General features: G+C 45.3%; 1 protein-coding gene across 1 annotated transcript in view; it reads left to right on the forward strand.

Moving 5' to 3' along the window:
* Nucleotides 1-213: 213 nt before the first annotated feature.
* The window catches only part of LOC125764649 (protein dachsous), an 83,074-nt gene continuing 57,275 nt past the window's right edge, over nucleotides 214-26,012 (forward strand). The window contains exons 1-3 of the mRNA XM_049429084.1: nucleotides 214-1,038; nucleotides 2,490-3,330; nucleotides 23,737-25,890. Coding sequence (XP_049285041.1) covers nucleotides 24,061-25,890 — 1,830 coding nt within the window. The 5' untranslated portion in view covers nucleotides 214-1,038; nucleotides 2,490-3,330; nucleotides 23,737-24,060. The remainder of the gene's footprint in view (nucleotides 1,039-2,489; nucleotides 3,331-23,736; nucleotides 25,891-26,012) is intronic.

Below are 26,012 nucleotides of genomic sequence, written 5' to 3' on the forward strand. Positions count from 1 at the left end.
TGCTTTCAATGGTGATCTTTTCGTACGGAGTGAGCTAAACGATGTAATCGTGTCCTGATTTTTAACCAAAAATAGACAGCTGATATTTATGTTAAGAAACACCAGGTAGAACTCCAGTACTCTGTTCTTCAAGAATTTTTCCAAAGTCTAAAAGTCGAATAGTAGATAAGCCTACCAAAGGCTTCAATCTTCAAACACATTCCGTTCCCAAAGAAAAATGCAGTATCTTAGGTGGATCGATTTTTTCGTCTTGCTCTGTGTGATCTTCTCCAACCAGAAGAACTCATACACCTTACGAACCGTTGCTGACATACAACGTTTACGAAGGGGTAGAACAGTGCGAGCGGAACACACAAGCTGGCTTTTCAAATCGATTCCTTCTGCAACCCCCTTTGGTTTCGGTTTGCGGCGATGCCGAAGGAATGATGCTTTCCCAATGCACCCATACATACATCCACAACAGCACAGTGTACCGAGTGTGGTGAACCGAAGTACGGCCCACAGTGCCCAAGACATTCCCGGTTTTTCACCGTAGCAGGTCCAACGGCACCAACACAACCGTACGGGGTTGATCTTTCTTCCGTCTAGTTCTGGCTTGTGCAAACACGCCGTTTCGACTCCTGCGGGAGTGAGTGTGCGATCGTGAGCTGAGTATTATTGCGTGTGTTGGTGTACTGATGCCAGGTTGCGTGTCAGTGCTCCGAAACCTGAGTGGTTTGTGGCGTTCGGCGAGAGGAAAGGAACGATTGTCTTTTGCTGTGAGAAAATATTTTCTCCAGCCTGCGGTTCAGTAGTGGTCCGAATACGAAGGTGTTGAAATACCGAACGAACGACGTTGTGCACGCGGAGCTACGTTTTGTGCAATTTTTGCGTCCTGCAGATCTGACCGTGATTCGTCAAACGTAGTTTTTGAGTTTAAATTTTTACAACAGCAACATTTGCCCTACCGTTGACCCGAGCAAGGGGCATTTATTAGCTATTGCTAGTGAAATAGTGCCACAAAAGATCGATAAATATCGATCCCCGTAAGAAAAAAAGGTGAGCAAGGTTTACTGCAGCGCAAACGAGCGCACGTCGTGTCGCGTTGTGTGGCATAGAGCGTGTTCAATAGCGAGAGACTTCAACGATACGTTAGCCGACGAACTCGTGCGCGCGGTTGTTACATCCGGTGCCTGTAAAGCCTGCGAGCAACGACGGGTAACGGGAGCCGATAAACTAGAAACAGGCTGCACAACTTATCAAGGAACGTCTGTGTAAATAGATTGAATCTAGTTTGGTGGTGTGGAGGGAAAAAAGGTAAATCCGTGAGCCGTGATACGATCTCATTAACCGTTGATGGTGATAATAGCAAGGATAACCTCGATTTCAGTGAATGACAAGCAATAGGAAATTTGTGTTTTGTAGTAAAATTCATATAAATGTGTCACGGTTTGTGTTTTAGCAATGTGTTTTTGGGTTTGGGAAGCAAGTGACAGAACAAACAAAAGTTTGTAAACAGCACAGATGAGGCACAGGAAGGCACGAAATACAAAATACTCGCCCATTCGTTGTACATCGTCTGCCAGGTTGCTGAACCGTGTGCCTGCATAAGGCAACACCAACAGCGGCTGCTAACATACCAACCGAGACTTGTCCGGCGGTCCGAAACGGTCGGCAGGCAAGCGCAGGGAAGTTTGGTGCTGAAATTAAGGAAAATAACCAACAAACAAAAACTCATCGCAGCATCGGTGCAGAAATGCGCCGGGATACGATACGAAACCATGTGCTGCAGGCAAAGTTGCATGCAGCCAGAAATACCAGCATTGGCGAAGAAACGGCCACGTTGGGGCCGCGTTGAATACGGGAAAGAATTTTTTAAAAGGAAATTTTTGTAGCTGCAAATAGGAATTTTAATCACAAAATTTTTCGGATACATTCTGATTTTGCGTACGTTTGATTAAAGTGAAGAGTGAGATTAAATTTATTTTTAGTATTCTTTCCAACGCTCTGCTGCCATCCTTCGGGCACCGGTTTTTTTTTTGTTTAATTTTTTTTTCTCGCAATGTTTTTTGGTCCACCGTTCGTTCTTTTGCTTGCGTCTTTGGTTGCATCTCGAGTTGCTTTCGTTTCGTTTTTCCTTTTCCGTTCCGTTCCGTTGTGTGCTGTGTCGCGCTTTTGGCGCAAGTTATTTGCAGCCGATTGTCACCGAAAGGAAGAACGGACGGGTTAAGGAAGAATAATAAATTGGCCAGACCACGCTCCAAGCCAGTTGGCTTGGTGATACGTGCGTGCAGTAGCAGTAGCACCAGCATCACCAATGTAAAAACAAGATAGAGAAAAAAAACGGGCGAAAGAGAGCGATAGATCGAGAGAGATCGTACGCGTGAGAGTGGTGTATGTGCGTGGTTTGTGTGCAAAATGGGTAACCGCGGCTAGCCAGCATCAGGCAGCACAACAACAAAAAGAAGCAAAATAGTGCGGCTGCTGAAAGTTCCACTTGCTGTTTTCAGGTTTGAAGCTGATGTTGCCGTTGCCCAAGGATGGGTGAATGAGTGGCCAAACCCGATCGGTTTTTGTGTACAGCGACAAAGCAATGCAAATGGATGTGTGAAGTAAGTGGTTGTGCGGTTTCGGTTGCAGCGTTTGTTTAGTGAAAATCGTAGTGTCGTAGAATAGAAGTAAACCCAACCCAAGCAGTAAACCTGCCCGCCGTGGTGGATCGGGAACGTGCATTAAAAAAAAAAAGGTGCCAAATCAAAGAAAAAAAAAAGCATCATCCAACATACAACGGCCGGGTGAGTGTGCGTGCGTGGTTAGTGGTTGAAGTGCCCTCGAGATATGCCCACCCGATTGCCACTAGTGCACGATTGAAGATCACGATCTTCCACGAAAGGGCGGTGGAAAAGTCGAGGTACGATTTGAAACGAAAGGCTAAAAATGATCAGTACCGGATGGCATGGCACCAGCGTGTGCTAGTGTGTGCGTGTGTGTATGTGTGCATTTTTGCTTAAAATGTTGCCATTGTTGAGTGCCGGTAAAGTGTAAGTGTTGTGCTGATAGTGTTCCTTGCAGAAAGTGGTATCAATCGGCAACCAAATGTAAGTGCGAAGAAAGGCTATTCTAGCTAGAAAAGAAAAAAAAGTGCTCAAGTGATTGCGCTCCCATCCACGACATAGTTCGAATGCTGTGTAAATCCGATAAAGTTTGAAAGGAAACCAAAATTGTGCGACACATAATATTCCTTTGCCAATATTAAGCAGTGTGGTTGGTGTAATAACATCTGTGTCACAGAAAGAAAAGTAACACAAACGAGCGCAGACAACAAAAAAAGGTTGAAAATTGTACGAAAAGGTAAATAATTATGTAATTTCTCTTGCAATTGGCACACACGGGGGGAACATGCACACCCTGCGAAGACATGCTGCGATCATGCGAATTGTGTACGGCAACCGTTGACTTCACGCTGGAACGAAAGACTCAACGCACAAAAAATAAGCGACGAACCTTGCAGCAAATCTTTTGCACCACTGCCGTGGTCTGTTTTCATCAACTGATCATTTACTGGGAAAGGACCAACCGGGGTGATAGTTTGCTGCTATTGCTCATACACAACAATGTAACATTAATCCACGGCTTCCGCGGCATCCAAAAATCGCCCTGGGAAAAAGAAACAGTCACTCCACTTACACAAACACTCATCAGGAGCGAATGTAAAAGGCGCTGATGCGCTGACGAACCTGTTTCTTTGATATGTTGTTTTTTTTTGTTTTGTTTTTGGTATACAACCACCACCCATCGGACAGCAAATCTACCTATCTTTTCGATACGACAGCATACAACCGACATGTGCGGTACGTCCTAATCGACGGGCAAGATCGCGCGCGGCTCATGGCGTACATTTCCGCTCGATCGCTACGCCACGTTCAGTTTTGTGCCACGGTGTGCTGGGCATATTTGAGTTCACCTGTGCGCTGCAGCTGATGCTGACAAACGCCAACATTGCCTTTTACTGTTTGGCTCTATTTGTTTAGAGCCTCACTTGCAACCGGGCAGCCCGGGCGGCCTGAAGAAACAGAAGGAAAAAAACAACCCACGAGGTAGAAACCGCAGCGACTGCGGTGGATTTCTCTTGGGTAATCGTAAATTTTATGGTCCATTCGACTCTCCCGGCTATCCGATGCACTTTCCTTCCCATCGATGCACCGCGCTGGCCGTCCGTTGATTGCCGCCCTTCGCTGATTTTAACACCGGTGTGTCCAGAGCGTGCCTAGAGCGAGGGAAGTTTACCAAGCGAAGGCTGCGGCATGTTTGCCCATTGCCCTGACAAACGTCACCCATGTGTTTGTTCGCGCGGCTTCACCTGTATCTTGCGATTGATGCCGGATTGCAAATCCAGTTGGGTTTTTGCTTTCGGTAACTACCGAAAGGGGCGCAAGAAATCATTCGATCGTACACTAATTAGTCAAGTGTTTTGTCCATTTAGCGGGGCAACATTTGCGATGACCCAACATGGTTTAATGAACGGCCAAAAAAGGGCTTTCGCCGGTAGGAGATGCAACAACTTAAGAGACCAATGATTGTGATTTTTGGAGGGAGGGGGGGGGGGGGGGGGGTAGGCTTTGTGGGGAGGGAAACCATTTGAAGATAAAATTGAGCGCTAAATGATATTATGCGCATGGACGAATGGTTCGATGCCGTTCTAATTGCTCGATCGATTTGGAATGATCATTGCTACGTTTTGCCGTCGGTCACTGACGAACGTGAACGAGTTCAATTGCTGAATGAATCATAGTTGTTGGGTGAAGCCCCTGCACTCGCTTGGTTGGGTTTCGAGCGTTATGCTCATACTCATGTGCATGTGCTAGAAAAAACGCATTACATCACCTGGTAGCAAACATGAAAGGTGGCTTGTATAGGAATGTGACAACATCCCTCGGTAAAAATTTTTGATGGAAAATAAACGTTGAGAGTTAGGGAAGGAAAAACGTGAGAAATAAGAAATGCATTTTTACATATATAAAAATTGCTTCCTGGATGATTCTTTATTTAATTCCACGCATCTCAGCATTTTACTGAACGAAATAAAGGAATCAAATGCTCCCCAAAGCTCGGTTATACATACTCGAACCTCAGCGACAGTGAATTATCAACCGCCAATTCACGTCACGGGCCAACTGTTACAAGCATTTTTGATTGTTCTATAATTACATGGTCCAATTCTAGCTTCGCCATGGTGGACGAAATTCCAACCAGACGAACTCCATGCTGTTGCGTCCAGCGGGTCCCAAAACCATTGCCGGAGGGTGCTTGGCCAAATGTGCTCAGTTTCTATTAAGTGCCGGGTGCCTTGTGCTTTGTTCACCTTCCGGTACCACGGGAAAAAAAATTCGACGATCAAGATAATGAAGATCCTTTTTGATGCGTTTCACGGAGGAAACGGACGAGGGTTATATTTCCTCTCGAAACAAAATAATCGATTTCCGAGAAAAAGAAGCAAGGACACGGGTAAGACAATCATTTTCATCGTCCGTACGATTCAGGTGAGGCGTTTCAAACGTATGATCGGATGTGAGAAAGGCATTGTGGAGGATTTGGTAATTTTGTATTGTACAAAATGTCTGTTTCAGTTTTGTATCGCTCGATAGGATGAATGTGCCGGGTGTAATGGATCAAAAACTCAACCGAAGGGAGTGAAGATTATGATTGCAGATCATCACTTAAACGTTAAGACAGTGAGGAATAAACAAAAAAAAAGCACGTTTGATTGCAGTAGAACTACAATTAGTGCCAAATTAGTTCCATTTCAGGTGTTTGCATCATTTTTATACACAAATTGCACTCTTCGCTAGTCCTGCTTCAAGGTTTTTAAGCGGTGCTGCTCAACCCTCATCTTGTTGACGTTTTATCTCCTGCACGAGGATAATTATTTTCTAACATAGGGAAAAAATATGGAACAAAAAAAAAGGTTCAAAATTATTCTTAACGTCTTAACGATTGTTTTTTTTGTAGCTGTTGCTTGACAGTTTGATTTTATCGTCTTCAATGACCCTACCATACCTGATGGCATACACCCACCGTATTCGTGTCGTTAATTTCTAACAACAATTATGTGCATCCTTTCCGGTTTCGATGAATCGTGCACCCGTCGTCGTTGTGGGAATGGAACTTCTATTCAGATCTACGCTATAAAAATTAACTTCGAGTACTCTGTAGCTCTTTTCTTTTAGGTCTCTCTCCTTTTTCTATTTTACATTTTCCAATCGGTTTTTCAATGTACTTGATACCCTCAGGAACATGAATCTTCAACAGAAAATCTGGATAAGCGAAAATCCAGAGGACACTGCGTCATGTGATGGTTCGCTTCAACACACGCTAGAAGATATTTTGTTGCCGTAGGTTTTTATTGTTTCTGCGTAAAAGTATTTTCTAACCATCATCATCTGATCGGATGACGATCGTCCCACCATTCGGTCGGTCAAAACACCTTACTGCAAAAGGGTAAGGTGCGTAGTTTACTAGACCGCGCAAAGGTATTTAACCGTCGAAAGGGTGAAACGAATGAAACTTTTTTTTAATGTATTTTTTGTTATTTTGTGTACGCTTTATTCCTGTTGATTCCACCAACCATCTTCCGTGCGTGAAGGTGTAGTACATTCCATGCGGTCTCGCCTAGACCGCTTGCACCGTGCGGCAACGAAGCACCGCTGGTGTACGATGATGAAGAATTTGTAATATGATGTGCAGGCTCAACGAGGGTTTGTTTTTTTTTTACGATTTATTAACGACGGTCCGACAGCCACCTTCTCCTTGGATTCGCTCGGACCCGACGATGTTGCAACGTGAGCAGCCAACAATTGCCAGAGTAGGGCCACCAGTTCCCTTGGTTCTTGTGGCTTGCTCTTCCCGAGAATTGGGGAAAAGAGGAAAAAAAATTAATTTTCGATTTTACGACCCATTGTGCGCGAGACACAACGTGCATGTGTTTCTTATTTTATACGACCGTTGAAAGGTGGCCTGTCCCCCCCCCCACCGGTTTGCCTGGTTAAGATTAGTACGCTGAGCAGCCACACTCACTATCAATCGATGGCGAACATCTCTCATATCTACTCACTGACAGACAGAGTCTGCATTCGCAAAAGGTCACATCGGAAGGCCACCATAACGTTTGGGACGTGCCGTCGAATAAAGAATTCATCTTTCTTCCAGTTCGGTGGCACACGATTAGAATGCGTCCACCAAAAACCACCGTTCGCAAATGTTAGGCAAATCAAAATCATTAGGAAGCAAAAAGGGTTGCTTTATATGGGCTTTTAGCTAACCGTTCCCATCGTTTCGCTAAAATGTATTCCGGTTTTTACATCGTAAAATGCGTTGTTTATGTCTTTTTGGTTTGAGCAGTGCGGGAGGCATACGGCATTTCGGGGGACACCATTCGTCACGCTCAACATACCGAAAGCATGATGGAACCAATCACCATCAACGGTGCGACCGTTTTGGCATCCGTTTTTTTTTTCACCCATTCGCCACCAAATCATAGGCCTTGATTGCTCAAGGGATAAGGAAAGTTGATGGCGACAAATGCCAACTCAAGCTGGTCGGCACATTTCACCTCACGGTGGATAAAGTTTTATTTTAAATAAATAAAAAAACGATATTTAGCTTGAATAACATGAGCTTTTCGTTCTGATTAGGATCTTTACAGGGTTTTCTAGTAAAGGTGGTAAAGATTAAGAATTTTTTGGGTTTTTTTTAAATGATGTAGATGAAAATTCTTTCAAGCTTTCCCAAGTTTTCTCAAGGATTTCATCTTTACAATCCGATATGACAATTCTGTCGAGAAAGCTTTTATAGCTGAAAATTGGAAAGATTTCAAATCGACCTCTACATATTCAAGTTCAAATTGAAAGGAATACGGCCCTTCAAGGAATAGAATACCAAGGAATAGAGGACCTTTAAGAATTTGTTGCCTTAAAATTTCTATAGAAAACTTTGAGGACATATTGGAGCCATTTCTGGAAATTCAGATTAAGTTGAACTTGAATATTTAAAGGTGGAGCTGGATTATTTCCAACTTTTGCAAGCTTTTGTGAGATGATATAACAGATGTTCCCATCCTCAAAAAATGGGAAGAATTTCGCGTCCCCAGGAAACCCAGAAATAGTTCTAATTTGCAACTTTCAGCTTGAGCTAAGAAACCCTGTAACGTTTTGATTAAATATCTCCAAGTAGACATTTCACATAAATTCCTAACTCCTCATTCAGGTCTCATTCAGGTCTCTCCACTTACTATGTGGTGAAACGTTTTGTTTTTAATGTGCCAAGTTTTGGGTCTCTGGAACAAGAACAATCAAATATTATAAATAGGACGATAAGCAGCACAGAGAGAATATCGTGAAAGGGCAGACTGCCAGTGATTGTTTTTCGTATGCTCCGTATAAGTAGTTCGGTCTTGTGCTACAGAGTTGTGGACAATAGAAACATCCACCATAGCATTCCAGCGCCTCTTGAGCCGATAAGCGGATTTTTTTTTCTTGAAGAGAATTTGTCTGATCTCAAGACAAATGGTTAATACAATAAAGCCTGCACCACCCCCAAAGTGTCGGGCATGGATTTTCTTGTTAGAACAGTTTCCGATGTAGATGTAGAGTATATCACTCGAAGAAAACCGACATGGATCGCTTTCGATTAGTGAAGGAAAATGTTAGAATTTAGCAGTTTCGTGCACGCTTTGTATTGCATTTTGTTGTTTTGTGTGCCTTTTTTGTTGGTACCCCTGTTAGGTGAAACGAATGAAGAACGCGCGTGGTTTTCCTTCTTTCGCTAACGAAATTAAACGAAAACGGGAATCCTTCCTCCACACACACAGACACGGTCCCGGGTTTGTTCGTCTGTTGATCAAACCCCATCAAGTCGATAGATGTTGTCTGGTTGTTTTTGCAACACGATTCTCCTTTCGCCAAACGCGAACGCAAATCTAAAGAAACACGAGGAAATGTTCTGCACATCGGTATCGGTGCGCAGAACAAACCCAGCCAGCTCCGAGCGAAAAAGAACAAACGCCGAACGAGCTGATCGGTACGAACACTACCTACCTCCGTCGTCTTTAGTTGTTTGCCACACCGACCTCCCCTTCATGTCCGATCACCACGATCGTGCGTGGAAGATGCATGCGGAGGAAGACGACCGAGATCTACTCCGAATGCTGTTGTGGCTGCTGCGGGCGGACCCAGCACCCAGCGCAAAACCCTCCGATGCCAAAGGTATAAAATATTACAGTCACATTTGTTATTTACTGTCTGGGATTATATATGTTTATTTATCGCTGCCGCTGCGCCTCACTGCCATATGGCCTATGGCCTGTGCAGCAGGGTTTTGCTAAAAGAAAAAAAAGCGGTTCGTCCAACGCAACGTCGATCGCGACGATCCGTTCATCCGCTCGTTACTACTACTGCCGCTACTACAGTACCACTACTGCTATCGCAATCCTAAGGTTTGCCGCAGCACCTCGACGCCTGGATCGTAGACACCGAGCGCCAAGGGGTGCAACCGCGAAGGGATGTTACCGATTTCGTTTCTTTCGGCTCTCAATTTCCATTTTCACTTCATTGCTTGAATCACAAAACACCCAGACCCACACGGGCGGAATGGTGGTCGAATGGTGTGCGCCGGCACCAGGAAGATGAGATAAGCGGAATGCAACATGACAGATCCCTTCGGTCGTTTACTTCGCGCTTGTTTGACGCTTTGTTTGTGTTTTTTTCTCTCTCTCGTATGGCCCGGTTTGCCGGTTGCGCTGCTGGTGCGCTAGTCCCGTCATCAATCGAGTGCCACCGGTGACATTTCACCACACTGGTACAGATTATCGGATGCCTTGGTGCGGCTCCATCGTAACGGTGTCAATTAATGAAAGATTGCACTCGAAGGCATCGTTCCGGCGAGATGAGGTTTTGGGAGGAGAAGGGGGGTGAGGGTGGGGAGGAGAGGGGACAGTGTTGTTTTATGCTTCTGGCCAATTCCATATCCCTCACAGACACATGCGTGTGCGAAGGTTTGCATCTTCCGAATTCCGGTACGATCGGTTTCATTTCCGGCTACCGATTGACGTGCGACCCTGTGAGCGTGGGCCACCAGCTTGTCTTCAGTTTCATGAGGATGTTGGTGTGTGTGTGTGTGTGTGTGGTTGCCACACAGAACCGGATTAGATGGCGATGTTGAGACCGAAACACGCTGCTGGGGAGAAAGCGTAACGCGCCAACAGCGACGACAAACGACTAAAGTCGGCGTTACGATGACGCTCTTAGCTACGGGGAATGATGAAGATCGTTTGCGTACGGTTCGGCTGCTTCGGTGGTGCCTGCTGCAGGAAGTGATTTATTTCTTGTCGACTTTTTGAAGATCCAATTACGCGATGGCCTGCGGGACGCGACCAACTTAAAGACGGTTGTGGGAAATCCGGTCCAGGAATGTCGCCGTGGGAATGTCACTGTATGCCGAACTTTTCTGCCGTGCAATAGGTACGAAGGGGGGTAATTTTCGGGAATAGACACTTCCCGTCTCTCGAAACGCACACGCAACAGCACATCATTTCCAACAGCGCTACTACCCCAAAAGAAGAGCGTGAGCTAAACGTTTCGACATTGATCCCCACGTTTTAGACTCCATCCATTTATTTTGGACATGCACGCAACGCAAGGTTGATCTATTGCTTTGTTTTCTGACTCGCCCGGGAAAAGATCTATTGCGCCCTACGGTACGGCAGGGAAAGCGCATTCATTTCGATACACCGAGTTGCGAGTTCATTTTTCCCCGTTATTTACCCCCCCGGCCGGCCGGTCGGTGCGATGCGCTAGGGTCCGATCTTTTACTTACGTAGTCAAACGTGGAAAATGTATCACCACCCGAAACTAGACTCAAAAGCTTAGAATTCGGTTTCGGAAGATGTTTATCGCTGGCTGGAGATTTATTTATCCTACCAATTCAAAGTGTTCAACGTGGTCGAGCAAAAAAAAAATGGGTGATCGTGTGTCGCAACAGCAACCAGTCTGCTATCTGTCAACGTACATCTTTCTCATCGGCGTCGGTGTGGCCTCCCGGAAGAAGCTATTTTGATCATTTTTTTCCTTCTCCCCTTTCTCCACCCCAGTGTGTCCTGTGTTTGTTTGGTTTTTGTTTCTGCAAACACTATATCGCACCTCAAATGAGAGCAGAAACTCCACCATACCATTCGTTTTGGGGCAATTTTTCACTTTAATTACGGGAAGGCTATTCAAATTCGTCCGAACGGTATTTTCGACGACACAGAGAATGATGCACGAAGAAATAGAATTATTTATTATGACACATCCTTCTATGCTGCTTTTGAGATATTTTTGTTAAAAATCGCTATTGCTGTAATATAAAAGAAAAACACATTTAGTTCCTCCCTTCTTAATATGCGCGTGTCAGAAAACCTCAGGATGAATTTAGAATTCATTGAAGAATAGTTGAGTTCACTACACTTATCTGGATATTCGCCTCCATATCTTTTCTAGCCCGGTTCTATTCATAATTATTACCTACCAACGAGTCTTCATTAATTTCATAATCTAATTTTAATTCTAAATTCTAAATAAAACATCTAAGATCTCAGTTTAAATCCTATGTTTACTAAAAAGGACTAAAAAAGGATTATTTTGAAGTGATTAAAGACAGATATCTGGTTATGTTGTTGAACAACTTCATTCACTTCCTACTTCCTATCAGCACCATATGGTAAGCTTTCGTTTAATCTTACTTTATTCGAAGGATCATAAATTCCTTTTTTGTAAAGTACATTTTATTTACTGTATGTTTAAATGGTCATTTTTATGTTATGCAAGTTTACGCAAGCCAAATAAAATTTTTATTTAAAGTTTTTTCATATCATTTCTACTATTCGTCCCGGCAGGTGCTAAACGGAAGCTTGCAAAAACATACATAAAAACCTCGTTTGACACCACGACAAAATATCACCCACAGGCAAAGAAAGGTGTTGATAATGTCACAAAATTGCCATCCCTTGTCGACAGCACTTAAAAACTTACTTTTTGCGTATTGAAGGATCTCCCTCCGTAGGGGGAAGGCAAATTACGCTCGAAGGGGAATTTACCTTCAGGATAAGGGGACGGCTACCGAAGGCTACCGATTAGCCTGCTTGTTGTTCACCAAATTGTGTTACTACTGCACCAGACAGGTAGTAGGCATTATGAGAGGAAAAAAGCACACATTTGTACGCCAAAAACGGCACATTAACCTATCACCGGCCGCCGTGTGCTGACATAAAAGCGTTGACGTCGTCACGCCAAAAGAAGCGACAGCTCACTGGACGGTTCAAAGCATCTGGCACTTACACTACCTTTCACCTGCACAATTGCCTAGCAGCACATTCCATCAGTCGGGGTGGAGAGATTTATTCGTGGGAGCGTTGTCGGTGCCACAGACAACACTGTAAGCCGTTGTTTGCCGTTTGGAAGTTGCCGTCCATCTACCATTTGGCTTCCTAAAGTCATTAGGGTGCCTCCACGCTTATGAACCTCCATAATGGTTAGTGGACGAAGCCCAAGCTTCGCTTTGTTTTAATAGGAACAGTCACTGTACACCAGCAAATGCTAGAATAAATTCAATCCTTGATCACCTGATATAGTACGCAGTGGGTAGTATCGCTTCACATAAAGCGTACATTATTTAATCATTTTTCTCTCCAAATTTTTGGAAACAAAGCAACCTCATTTTCGTTGCATGAATCCTGCGTAATGAGCTGTCCAAAAAAACGAACCAAGCAAACGATTGCGATGATCATCCTGTTCGCATTAGAGTTAAGGCCAGAAAGCGGTGGGAAACAAGAGTTGGTTGGCGCGTGTGCTGCTGCTACGGCGGAGCTTGGAATTGAGCTCGGCGAAAGGCTTAGTGAAACACCCTAGAAACACCCTAATGCATTCGCTCTCGGTATACGCAGCCCTACGCTACGTCGTCGCCGGGTTTCGAGTACTGCGCGCCGTGGGCTTCATCAATCTTTTTCGTCCGATCGTCTAAAAACGATCGACACCCATACCATAACATCACTTCGGTGTCTACCCAAAAAAAAAAAACGCATACACACATTCAACAAAGAAAGGCACATTCTTTAGCTCGCATGGTGCGTTATTTTGTTTTATTGATACTCCATTCCACAACTCCTTGAGCTTTCGTTGCTTCCAAGATGTATTGCTTCTTCCTTTTTTTTCTTGGTTTTTCTTCTGCTGTTGTGCAGGGAGATTCTGGTTCTCCGTTAATAAAATCTCTTAATAAAATTTTAATTGTTTCTCTTTCTTTCGCTACCACCTACCACGTCCACCCCCCGGGGGTGGGGGTTGCTGCAACCCCCACAAGTTTCATCCCAAACCGTATGTCGAATTGGGAAGCCCTAGGTTTGTTGTTGCTGTTGTTGCGGCTTGCTGCTTCATCATCATCCTTGCTTCCTGTGTCTTGCCGCACGAGTTTTTGTTTTAGAAAGAGGCTAAAGCTCCCCAAAAATTAATCGCCACGTTCCTCATCTCAAGCGCACTAGTTCGCTTCTTTACACTTATTAGCTTGCTCGTTATCGCTGTCCCGCTCTCTTACAGCTTCAGGCCAAATGCGTCTTTGCTTCGAAAACATTCGCAGTCATATGGTTGTTTTTTGTTGTTGTATGTTGTACCCTATTCGCGTTTGTCGATGCGTTATGTTTCGTTTGAAACATATTTCCAAACCGAGCGAAATCGGAATCGAGACTGTACCGCCCTCCATTCCAATCACTGTTTAAACGATTGAAGTTTTTGTGGTATAAAAAATACTTAAATTTGGTAAAAATGTGTTTGCAGCAATGATTTCTTTTAAAAGAGGTGAAACAGAAAATACTAAAAAAATTCAGTAATAATACTAATGTTGTTGATGATGCAAGTGTAACAAGAAGCTTATGCTACGAATAGTTCATGCTGAAATACAAACACATTCAACCTTAGTGTAACGTCTTCGTACCATCGTATCAGCCGGGAGAAGATTTTTTTTTGTTTGTAGCTGCCAATTTCGCCTTTCGCCCCATCGCCCCACTTTTCGACCAGTGGGTAGGGGGTGCATTTACCAAAAAGCAAACTAGACTCGAGAAGAAACGAGACGAAAGGTTAAAATTTCTTTCGCTAAGGAAAGCGTTCGGCTCCAACGCCTATATTTCTCTTTGCTGTCTCTTATGTGCACTCAAACTCAACAAAAGCGTAAAGTCAGCACGCGGTAAAAGCCACAACACCACCATCAACCGGGCGGGTTAAGAAAAAAAGTACAAAAAAACGGGATAAGAAAAGAAACGGCAAAAGTTTTTTTTGTTGTTACCATAATATGCCAGAGCAGGACAGACTCGAAAATGCTCCAAGATGAAGAGATTCGAGCGTCCATCAAAGTCTTTTATAGAGAAACGTAGACAAAACAGGAAAGGGGTGAAAGGGGGCGAAAAAAGGGTGAGGAGAGGGGGGGTTTGAATTCTTCCCGCAAGCAGCTAATGATGTTTTCCCGACTACTGCCCTCCTTCCTATGGAATGGAATATTTCTTTACTTTTTGTCTATGGTCTCCACTCCATGGGTCTCCACATAATCGCACCGACCATTCGGTCTGTCAATGAATCCCGTCTGGGATCTTCCGGAGTTGGGCTGGGTGGCGATCGTTGTCCCATACGCATAACATGGCCCTTTGCGTTTGTTTTCATTTAATTGTTAAAAAAAATTAAAAAGTTGAACGTGTTTCACATAACACTCTTGGAATCTTTTTTATTCAATTTTTTGCGATTTTTCGATTGATAGAAAATTGTCAATCAATATATGTATAGAACATAAAAGCAACATCAGTGTTATAGAATTTATTTATTGTATGCTTAATTTCCTTTGTGAAACTATAGAAAATAAAAAAAAGTAAACAAATAATTCACCTTACGCACGACCGCTTTGCTTTGTTTGGCCTAAAATTTGTTTTTCGTGTTTCCTTCATATTTTGGCAAGCAAAAAAAAACCTTCACTCACGAGGGTAATGTGTTACGCTGATTGCAAACAAATATTGCTCTACATTGGCATGTTCGAGCTCGGGCAAAAGTGTTTGAGCACTTGAAACCTACTTACGATCGTGTTAATATATAAAAAAAGGGAAGCAAATAAGCGCTCATTCATGTGGCACGATCACAAGGCAACGCCGACACGATCGCGATTTTCCGATATTCGATCGACGGTCGCTGTTGTGGATTGCAATCACTCCTTGCAATCGAATTCCCCCCCACACATATGAAGCAACATAAGACCGTACCGAGAAGGGGCTGGGAGGGATAGGTCTTTCCACCCACCCTTCCATATGGGTTTCCGCCGAAAGGAAAGTGAATGGAGCCCTAATGAACGATATCCAGCCACCCCCCAGGCTGCACCCCCGTTTGCTCGGAAGGCATTCGTTCGGTGGCACTCGTTCGCTTTTAAACGAAATGTTAAATGTTTTAATTCTCGATTTTCGATTTCAATTTCGCCCCTGGTCGGATCGCGTCCAGCCATAAAAGCTGACCGGCAGGCCGGGATCGAAGCTGATGGAGATTCAAATTTCGAAAGCAGCAGCCGTTTTGTTCATTAAAATTAATTTCAACCATTTTCGAACGGCCGCACCAAACTGGACGGTTCACTCGGCAAGGGAGTGAAGGAAGGTGAGGTGACGTGCGGTTCACTAGGGCTAAATATTCCTCTTTTGCCTTTGTGCAATTTGCCCGTCCATCAAATGCCCGTTTAGCAATCGGTACCGATTGCTCTCTCTCTCTCTCTCTTTCTCTCTCTGTCTTGCTGTGACCTCATCCGGAGTTGCCGAACCAAACTCCCGCCTTGAAGAAGCTAGGAGTGAGCAATGGTGAAGGAGATAGTGAAAAAAAAACCAAGAAGGAATGTAATTGTTGCCGGTGGCCTTCCACCTTCCAGCGATTGGGGGGGTTGGGGGATGGGTTTTTTTGGTGGGTTGGGGAGGGAAATAAAAATATCTCTAATGTGTATCATTCGACGATGGGCATTCGCAAATGAATGACGATCGATCATTGGCGCATTTGAAGGGAATGTAACGCCGGGATGGTTTTTTTTTGCGGGAGGAAACAATGTTCGAGAAAGTGTTAAAATGATACTTTCCACCCGGGGGGAAGTCTGTGTGTGCGTGTTGGTGTGTGTGTTTTGAAAAAAAATCTCGCCATTTCCTCACACGTGTGTGTGTGGGTCTGTGTGCACACGTTGGAACAGTGGGACGCACGAAAAAAAACCCTGGCGACCGTAATGATGGCCTTCGTGGCTGGCGCTAATGGAACGCATGATGGAAGTGAAATTCTTCCTCACCACGTCTAATGACACCGTTTGCTGTGTCGAGTTTGTTGGCTACTAGGCAAGGATCGTAAGGAACCCTTTTTATTTCTCATTTTGCCAGAAACTGACCGGCTGCACCATTGTTACACCACCAACCAAACAATCCCCATGCACGTGCACCCGTGGTCACGATCTTGCGGTTTAGGGTTACGAACACCAGAACGTGCAGGACCGCCCTTTCAACCAGGGGGGACTGCAATTCAGACATTTCTCCTACAAAACCCCCTCCGCTGACGGACCGAATCGGTAAAACGGTTTATTGAAATTAAATAGCTTCTTTTGTGATACAGTTGAGACCCTTCAGAAGAACGATCGTAAATCGACTTCTTGCCAAAGGGGCAGCCTCCCAACAAAAAAAACTTCCATTGTTGTCCCGCAGACAGGGCTAAACCCATCTACCATCGCTAGCTGGTCCGAAATTCATTTACCAAAATGGAAGTCTGGCTGCCGCATCCAACAAACCCTATCATTGCAACTAGACAGTCGAACGGTACCTTGCCGGACCTTGTCGACTAAAGTTCCAAGTGGACTTCCAAAAAAAAAAAAAAAACAACAAGCCCCCGAATTAAACTATTCCTGATTGTAGCCTAACGACTAAGGCGTACAATGTGTTTTTGCTCTAGATATATCCGCAGCAAAACAAGGATAAAAAGAGAAGACAAGAAATGGGTGTTAAAACCGTCGTTTCTTTTTTTTCGGGTAACCCGTACGTACTATAGTTGCGCCATACGAACGTTAGCTGGAAACGCTTGAAACGCCGGGTAGCAGTGGCTGTATTAGAAAGCCAAGCGAAAAGCCCACCACCACCACCAACCCGCGTGCAACCCGTGCGCGTTGGTAATTACGAAATAAAATAAGTATAAATTATATGTTTTTAATATAGAGTTGATTAGTCAGCAGATTTTCAATCAAAATTACTTTTCCACCGCTGCTGCGTGCCGCGGAGCACGGACCCTTCCGCGCCGCCGAGTAGCTCATCTTCGTTCTTTCCAAATAATGAAACGTTAAGGCTTACAGAAAAGAAGCGCCCGCCGACTTCTGTGCTCCCAATTCCTTTCTCGTGTGTCTGTGAGTGCGTTCCTTTATTCATCATTTCCTTCCGCGCCGTGCGTTGTTTTTCGATTGTTCGTTTTGAAAACTCGAAACGGTTCTTAGCATAGGTTGGGATTTTCCATGCCATTTTAATAGATAAAAGTGTTACAATAAGAAACTATTAAACTAAACCGTTTCATGTGATGCAAAAATCATCTCCAAGAGATAATCGTATGCCTTTTTGTTACATCGAAGTAAAAGAAAAGAAGCTTTTTTTCTTCCTTTTGCATTTCGATCATTTGTAGTTTTTCGGGAATACTTGTAACGTTACTACCTTTTGTTGCGTTCGCTTTTCCTGCTGGAATTTAATCAACTTTTTGTGCTAAAATAATTCGTTCATTCTTTTTACCTTCAATATCGAAAAGCCACACTTTTTTTTAAAAGCATGATTGAGTGTAGTTTCAAAAACAGCGGTTATCAACGGCAAGGAAAACTTTTCGCCCAATTTTCGCCGAACCACGCCGAAGGTGACGCGAGACGAATCACCATCGGAAGAAGGAAAATGCTTTGTTACGATAATCGAACGGCCGCACCGGGTGTAAGCAATTTTCTCGCATGAGTCTCTGAATTCATCGAAACCAAACGCCATGATCGTGCAGAACAGGAACATCTCATACACGGTTTGGTTCATCCACATTCTTCTTAGATTCATCGTTTCGCCCATGTCAGGTTCGATCGAGCGATTGGCTTGCACTGGGTCTCACCGTGCGATCATTCCTACCGTTCCGTCGAACGACGAAAGACTTCAATGCTGGTGACGACAAGGAACCTTTAAATAAAAAGGCACAAACCAAGCGCATTTGCAACAATTTTCCTTTCTTTATTACCAATCGCTCATGGGAAATGTGCTTTTCGGACGTAATTGGCAACCGTGACTATTTCATTGTGTGTGCATTAATGTGCACAGAAAAGGGATCTTTGGATGTTATCCGAAAAAAAAAATCCTCCCGAACAAGTGCACACAAGCTTATCACATCGGCTGATGGTGGCGGAGATCGGAGGTTTAATGGCAGACACCACTTTCCTTTGGTGATGTTTTTCTCTTTTATTATTTTTTTTTTTTTGGACAAATTGCATTCATATGCACCCACCAGATGGATAGGACTTCAATGGAAGGACCGAGATTGTGTCGTTTTTTTTCATTCTCCTTTTATTGTCTCCCCATTCACTTCGGTTGGGTCAACTCTTAACTGCATCTTTTTTGCTCATCATCATCAGTGCAATTTTCCGGCACCATTCTCCTTGCCGGGAATCACTTTTTAGGGCTGTAAACTACATATTTGCTCATCTTTACGATTTTTTTTTTAGCTCCGCTGATTCTCTGGAGCTTTATTTCGTGTCCATTTTCTTCGGCCAAGGGTAGGCAGCCGATGAAAATCTTTAATTTACCCCGTGCCCGCAGAAGGGAACGGGTTTACAGATGGGATTTATTTTATTTCGTGGGATGCATCCATTCGGCTGGGATGCATTCCGGGCGGTGATAAATTGGCCAAATGTTCAGAAGTGAGAAAAACCATTCAGCCGCAGATGATCGCGATTGCATAAATGGAGGCGAATAGTAATTTATTTATTTTTTTCACAACAATGCGAACCATTCCGCGTTTGTGCAGACAGACGCGTTGATCCGAACGTTCTTACTGCCTTTGCCGTAAGTTGATTGCGAAAAGAGGATGCCACAGGATGACTTCTCTAGAAAGTATCCGCACTGGGCCGCTAACTTGTCAAAAGCAACAACAAAAAACACATTGCGGAACAATTTGCTCTGGAAATTGGGAAATAACGAGCACAAAGTGTGAAATTTCTTTTCCCATGGTACCCAACAATGCACCGAAATTTTTATTGTGGGACGTATCACGCCTTTCGAGTGTGACTTTAATTAACCAACGACAGTGTTGATGGGCAAAAGTGTGTTTTCAAACTTGCAAGGCTCCAGCGCAGAATTGCACGACCGATCAACAGTATTTTGTGCAGCGAATAAATAACTGGTCAGAACATATTCGCGTTGCGTCATCGATCCACTTCATCCGACAGGGATTCTCTACCAGGGTCACCTTTAGCATCAACATCGGACGCGAAACAAAAACAAACTTTCCCCTCTTCCTTCCCGCCTTCCACGCGGGCACTTCTTCCAACACTTGAAGAGCGATCTCGAGATGATCGCGGAGCTGCATTTTGCGCGAAGCCAAGTGAGCGATCGTGAGTTTGCTGCCTGTCGTTTGTCGTGTTGTTCCGTGAACCGTTTTTTGCTGCTCTTCCTTTTTTTTAATGCAATGACCTGATGCTTGATGGGAGGCAGTTTTTTGCATTGTTTTCGGTAATCATTTCATCCCCGTAAGCCCAACGAAAGCCGCCAGATGATGAACTATCATCATAATCGGTAAAAAAAAGGGGAAGACACCCCAAGCACGTGGCTGCGGCAAGGTGCAGGGCATGGCAAAATAACTGTCAATTTAGCAATTAACGAAGCGCACCAACAAAATACAAACACTCACAGAAGCACGGACGGACACAGAGCCTCCAACGTCCATATCCTAAAGGGCACTCACTCGGGAATCGCGAGTCAGTTCGAACGTCATCCACTTCGGTAAAGATAAAGTGATGCAGCGAAGATAAACAGTGGTTGCGGGTGGTGACAAGGATATGCGGGTGGTGGGAAAGGGGTTGGGGCGGGATGAGTGATGACGGTTTGTCACACCGCACGAACGATAATGACCGCTAGAGGGCAAAATATCAATCTCAAAATAATAAACATCGCGGCTACGGCAAAACGAAATTACCGGTGCCCATCCGTAATCAAGCTGCTCCGGGGTGTCTGCTGCCTGGGCTGGATGGAATGAGATGACATGATTGAGCCGGACTTGCGACTTGTGCACATTGGGCTGGAGCTTCGAAATCTCATCAAGGCGCATCGGTCCGAAAGATATGATGAACGAAGTAGCGACAGTAGCGATTCCATTCCATCAATTCGTCGACGACAAATAGCGTTGGCAAATGGGTCAACCGGGATGAAGCTTTCGGGCGGACTTTTGTTGGATCGTTTTGAAGCGAAGCAGTCGAAACTACAGGAAATCTCACGTTGATTACTTAGTTCCTGCTTTCCGCAGTTCCTGATGCTAAAGATGGTGTGTGTTTTAATGGAAAAGATATTCGAAAGCTTTCTAACTTTAAGGTATTTTTAGCGAGAAGGAAGAAAAACCAAACTAACTATGAAATATTTTGCGTAAATGAAAATTTTTTCATAGTAGACAACCCAGTATTTCCAATATAAAACTATGAATGAAACCATTCTAAGGCAGATGTACAAAGGTTGCTACTAAGCATTGCAAACGTACGGTTAGTGAAGAAAGCACTGTCCATGTTTTGTCCATGTTCAGCACACGCACACACGAATAGCGGAAACTGGAAAATAGCTAACCAGCACAGGCATGTACAAGCGGGAATCGCATTAGTATGCGCCCGGTTCTCGACCAAGGTCTCCAAGAAAGCTTTGCCAAAGCGCTCGGCGAAGAGAAATGAGCTCCGGTCATCCATTTCGATTATAATTATGATCGTTATTAGTCATCCGCCTTGCCGTACAGCCGCATCAGCAGCAGCAAACCTGGCACACAAAGCGGTTTCGTTCGGCTTCAAGCGAGTTGCTGCTCCAAGGCAGCCTGTGTCTCCACGTTCGTTCGCATCCACCACGCGCCTTCCGCTCTTCCGCCCGAAAATCTGCTTGCGGTGCTTTAAAGGCGGGGCCCAAATCGGGAGCCAGCAGCCGACGGCTCGTTCCTTGCGCTGGGGGCAGCCATTTTAGCCGCCATCACCCATTGTGGTGGCCGGGTTCGTGTCGCGCGCGCTGTCGTTGAGGGTCCGCGCACAGATAAGACGAAAATACGGCAAGTTGAAAAATGCTTTTCCTCGCACCCGTTACCCCCCCAAAAACGGACACGCACACACACACGCGTGCAGCTTCTGATGCCGGTGCGTTTTACGATCGCGCGAATCATTCGGCATTCGTTGGTTTGGGGCGTTGAGGCGAAAACCCTGCGCGAAAGGTAAAGTCACACAGGCACCAAAAGGGTACGGCGCGCGGGCCGGTCGGTCGATACCGTTCGACAAAAAACCCACCTTCCTTAAGCCGCTAGCCGTTCGCGAGATCTCGAACAAACAGAAACCATAAACACCCCTTAAAATATGAATAAATTTAAATTATACTCCTGCTTAGCATTCCATTCCGCCAAGCAGACGAGCGACGCACTCACCCGGCCCCGCGGGTGAAGGGGGGTTTTTTAACCTATTCCGGGGTTTGTTGTGTTTTTTTTTTTCTTCTTGCTTGCTGTCAAACGATCGTTCTTGCACGGTATCCATCGGTAGCATTTATAGCTTGACGCAAGGCTGCAAGTCGCGTTCTGCAATAGAAGAAGATGCTGAAGGGTGCTTTTCATGGGGTAGCTCGGACTCTCCCAATCATCCACACATTCTGGATTGTTGAGGACGGAAAATACGAGAATTGACCAGGATCTAAAAAAGAGAGAGATAGAGAGTGAGAGAGAGAGAAGAAGAAAAAATCAACACTCCCACCTTCCAACGGGAGACCTCTTGAGCGTAGCAGCCACGGTGGCTAATGTGTGCTAATATTGAGAATAGGTAAGAGGATAGACGATCGTTACGATGATGATGATGATGATGATGCTCATAAGAATTGTCTCGAATGACAATGTCCAAGCAGCAGAAGTGGTTGTCTGTGGTGACTGTGGATTAGCGTTGAACACCCTGAATATAGAATTACAATGCCAAACGTGTGTACAGAGTGCGCCTAGAAGTCGTTTGACAAACATGCGCTTCAAACAAAGAACATACGAACTTGTCGCATACCACGAACAACGGCCAGCGTAAAGCAAAGTGCTACGTATGTAAATGTTATAGCTACCAGAGGGTAGAATACTAAGTAAGATAGTAATATCTCTTCAATTATTCTGCCGGCACAATCAAACGGAATCAGTCGGAACATGTCTGTCAACCGTTTTGGCTGCGGTTCGATACAAACATGTAGAGTTCAGTTCTCTCTCTCTCTCTTCTCCTACCGAAGGATTCTATCGTACGTGACTTCCTTTACGACTAGAACTCATGTTTCGACACTTCCTTACACAGTTCAAACGAGCATAGGAATTTAAATGAGAACAGACGAATACTGTATTTGAAATCAATGGTTGTGTTCTTAGCTGCTCTAAAGGATCAAAATCCGCAAATATTGTCTATAACCCTATCCACTATCGGTGGGTGATTCCAGCGCGCTAATTGTACCCCCTGAGTAGCGCATTCAAGTTCGACCACGGGATCATTCTCCCCAAATGATGCAAATGAAGCGAAAGTCATCTCACGACCGACCGACGTTGGTTCGCAAGAATGGCATAAATAGCAACAAAAAATAACAGGCAAAAACACGGCCAAAGAAAGACTGCCTGGTGCTGGCACACAGTCCTATAGGGGTTTTGTTTCGAAGCTGTGGAAACGATCTCACGATTAGCGGCCCCCGCAGGGGGAATAGAGTTAGTAATGTGGTGCAAAATGATTTCGAATAGCTGCCCATATCTTTCCGAACGGTTGGACTACGGTCCGACACGGGACCGAGAACTATAGCTTCGCATTTGGCATTTCGCCCAGAAGATGGACCCATTCTTCTTGGCGTTCTGTCTCATCCGGAGCGTTCCTATTGCTTTCCCATTTTTATCTTTCATGGTTTTGCGTTTATTTTTTCATTCTATTAAGCTATATCACGATCACCGTACGGAACATTGCCGGTGAACCTCTTCACCATTTGCTATGGTGTGTCCGTTTTTGACCCCTTTTGGAAAACTGGTCGTATCTTGTTGTGAAACGATCGTGATTAGACCGAGAGCAATCGCGCGAGTGTTTCGATGTTCGCCCATTTCACTATAATGAGACGAAATTTATTCATCACAGCAGTGGCCAGATTGCAACACCGATGAGAACCAAAAACGGTGGAGACAGTTGCTGGGGAAAATTGTTGCAGCCCATCGGCAAGGCAGAAGAATTATAGCGGGAGTTACGCTCATAATTCAGCTATGCGTGTGGCGTACGATGAATGATTGTCAAGGTTATAGCTAACTTCAACAGACATGACTTGTGCATTGATATTAACTTTTTTTTTGCCTAACGGCTTGATCGCAGTAAAGTGCCAATATTAAATCTATTTTTAAAAAATCTAATAAACCACAACTAATTTATTTTTTTACCCTTTTTATGTTACTCCTATCTGTCTCATAGGTACAGCATAGTAACCCTTGTGAACAATGGACCAGCGGGGTGGTCATAGTACAGTGTACCGTAGTGACTGCGTGCAACAGGAGCTTCGGTGATGATTTTCTTCGTGAAATCTCACACCTCCCAAGACTACCGACAGGTGACAGGTGCAGGAGCTGCACCTGCAGCAGGACTCCGCAGGGACAGTAGAGCTGCGGAGGTGCGGTAACCCTACCGCTTCTTGCTGAAACAAGTGAAACAAAACCCCCATTACAGTGCAGTGCACCCAAATACACCTACACACATACACACAACCAAACAACACACACACATCCATTCGGCCAAATTATGGCAGAATGTAACAGCAGGCACGGTTACAGTAGCTGCAGTAATCGACACAGAAAGATGTCCTTGCTTTGGCTATTACTGATGATATGTGCCTTCAGTGGGGACAGTGGTGGAGGAGGTGGCCCGGGTACCTTCATACGGATGGCAGGGGCGGAACATGTGCGAGAGCTTGAAGTGTCGGAGGGCGTACCGATTGGACATCAGATCGGTTTCATCGGGGAGTTTGTGCACGATGAGAGCGGTGACAGTGGACCACCGTACCTGATCGTGCCGGTACCGGGTAGTGCGGTCGATACGGATCTAGCCATCGACCATACGACGGGCGAAATTCGCACCAAGGTGGCGCTGGATCGTGAAAACCGGTCGTCCTACTCGCTGGTGGCCATTCCCCTGAGCGGCGAGAACGTTCGCGTGGTGGTGCGAGTTCTGGACGAGAACGATAATGCACCCACCTTTCCGACGCCGATAATGAGCATCGAGTTCCCGGAGAACACGCCCCGGGATGTGAAGCGTACGCTAAATCCGGCCCGTGATGCTGACCTCGGGCGTTACAATACGCAGCGTTACAGCATCGTTTCGGGGAACGTTAACAACGCGTTCCGGTTATCTTCCCACCGGGAACGGGACGGAGTGCTCTATCTCGATCTGCAGATCAATGGCTTCCTGGATCGGGAAACGACACCGGCCTACAGTCTGGTGGTGGAAGCGCTTGATGGTGGTAGTCCACCGCTGCGCGGTCAGATGACGGTCAACATTACCATTCAGGATGTCAACGACAATCAGCCAATTTTCAACCAGAGTCGATATTTTGCGACCGTGCCAGAAAATGCAACGCTCGGCACTACGGTGCTGCAGGTATACGCCACCGATCAGGACGCGGGCGAAAACGGTCAGGTTGAGTACGCGATCAACAGGCGGCAAAGTGATAAAGAGCAGATGTTTCGCATCGATCCCGGCACCGGTCTTATCTCCGTCAACAAACCGCTCGACTTCGAGACGCGCGAACTGCACGAACTGGTCGTGGTGGCAAAGGATCGTGGCATGCAACCGCTCGAAACGACGGCATTCGTATCGATACGGGTGACGGACGTGAACGACAATCAACCCATCATCAACGTCATCTTTCTGAGCGATGACGCGACGCCGAAGATATCCGAGTCGGCCCAACCGGGTGAATTTGTTGCACGGATCTCGGTTAACGATCCGGACTCGCGCACCGAGTACTCTAACGTCAATGTGACACTGTCCGGTGGCGAAGGACACTTCGGGCTGACAACGCGCGACAACATCATCTATCTCGTGATCGTTTCGTTGCCGCTGGATCGTGAAATTAAACCGAACTACACGCTGAGCGTTATCGCGACAGATACCGGCAATCCACCGCTCCATGCTGCCAAGGACATATTCCTGACCGTCACGGACATTAATGACAATGCGCCAGAGTTTGAGAAGGACGTGTATCACGCGAATGTCATGGAGGTAGCAGACCCGGGTACGTCCGTTATCCAGGTGACGGCTGTCGATAGGGACGAGGGCAACAATTCGGCCATTGTCTACTCGTTGCTGGACACGCCGGACACGCATTCGCACTGGTTTCAGATCGATAGTCACTCGGGATTGATCACGACAAGGGCGCACATTGACTGTGAAACCGACCCGGTACCACAGCTGATAGTGATGGCTCAAGACAACGGGCGGCCACCGCTATCCTCGACCGGTACCGTGCTCGTTACCATACACGACGTTAACGACAACGAGCCAATCTTCGACCAGAGCTTCTACAACGTATCTGTTGCTGAGAACGAATCCAAAGGACGCTGCATTCTGAAGGTAAGTGAATATCTTGAAGTATTACTAGAATGTTGGGAAACATTTCCTCTTGGTCGAAACTGCTAAGAGTCGTCCACAAAATTCCCCATTCCAATATTTAGCATCCACCAAATATCTGTAGC

This window comes from Anopheles funestus, chromosome 2RL (genome assembly GCF_943734845.2).
Source record: "Anopheles funestus chromosome 2RL, idAnoFuneDA-416_04, whole genome shotgun sequence".
Taxonomy (NCBI): domain Eukaryota; kingdom Metazoa; phylum Arthropoda; class Insecta; order Diptera; family Culicidae; genus Anopheles; species Anopheles funestus.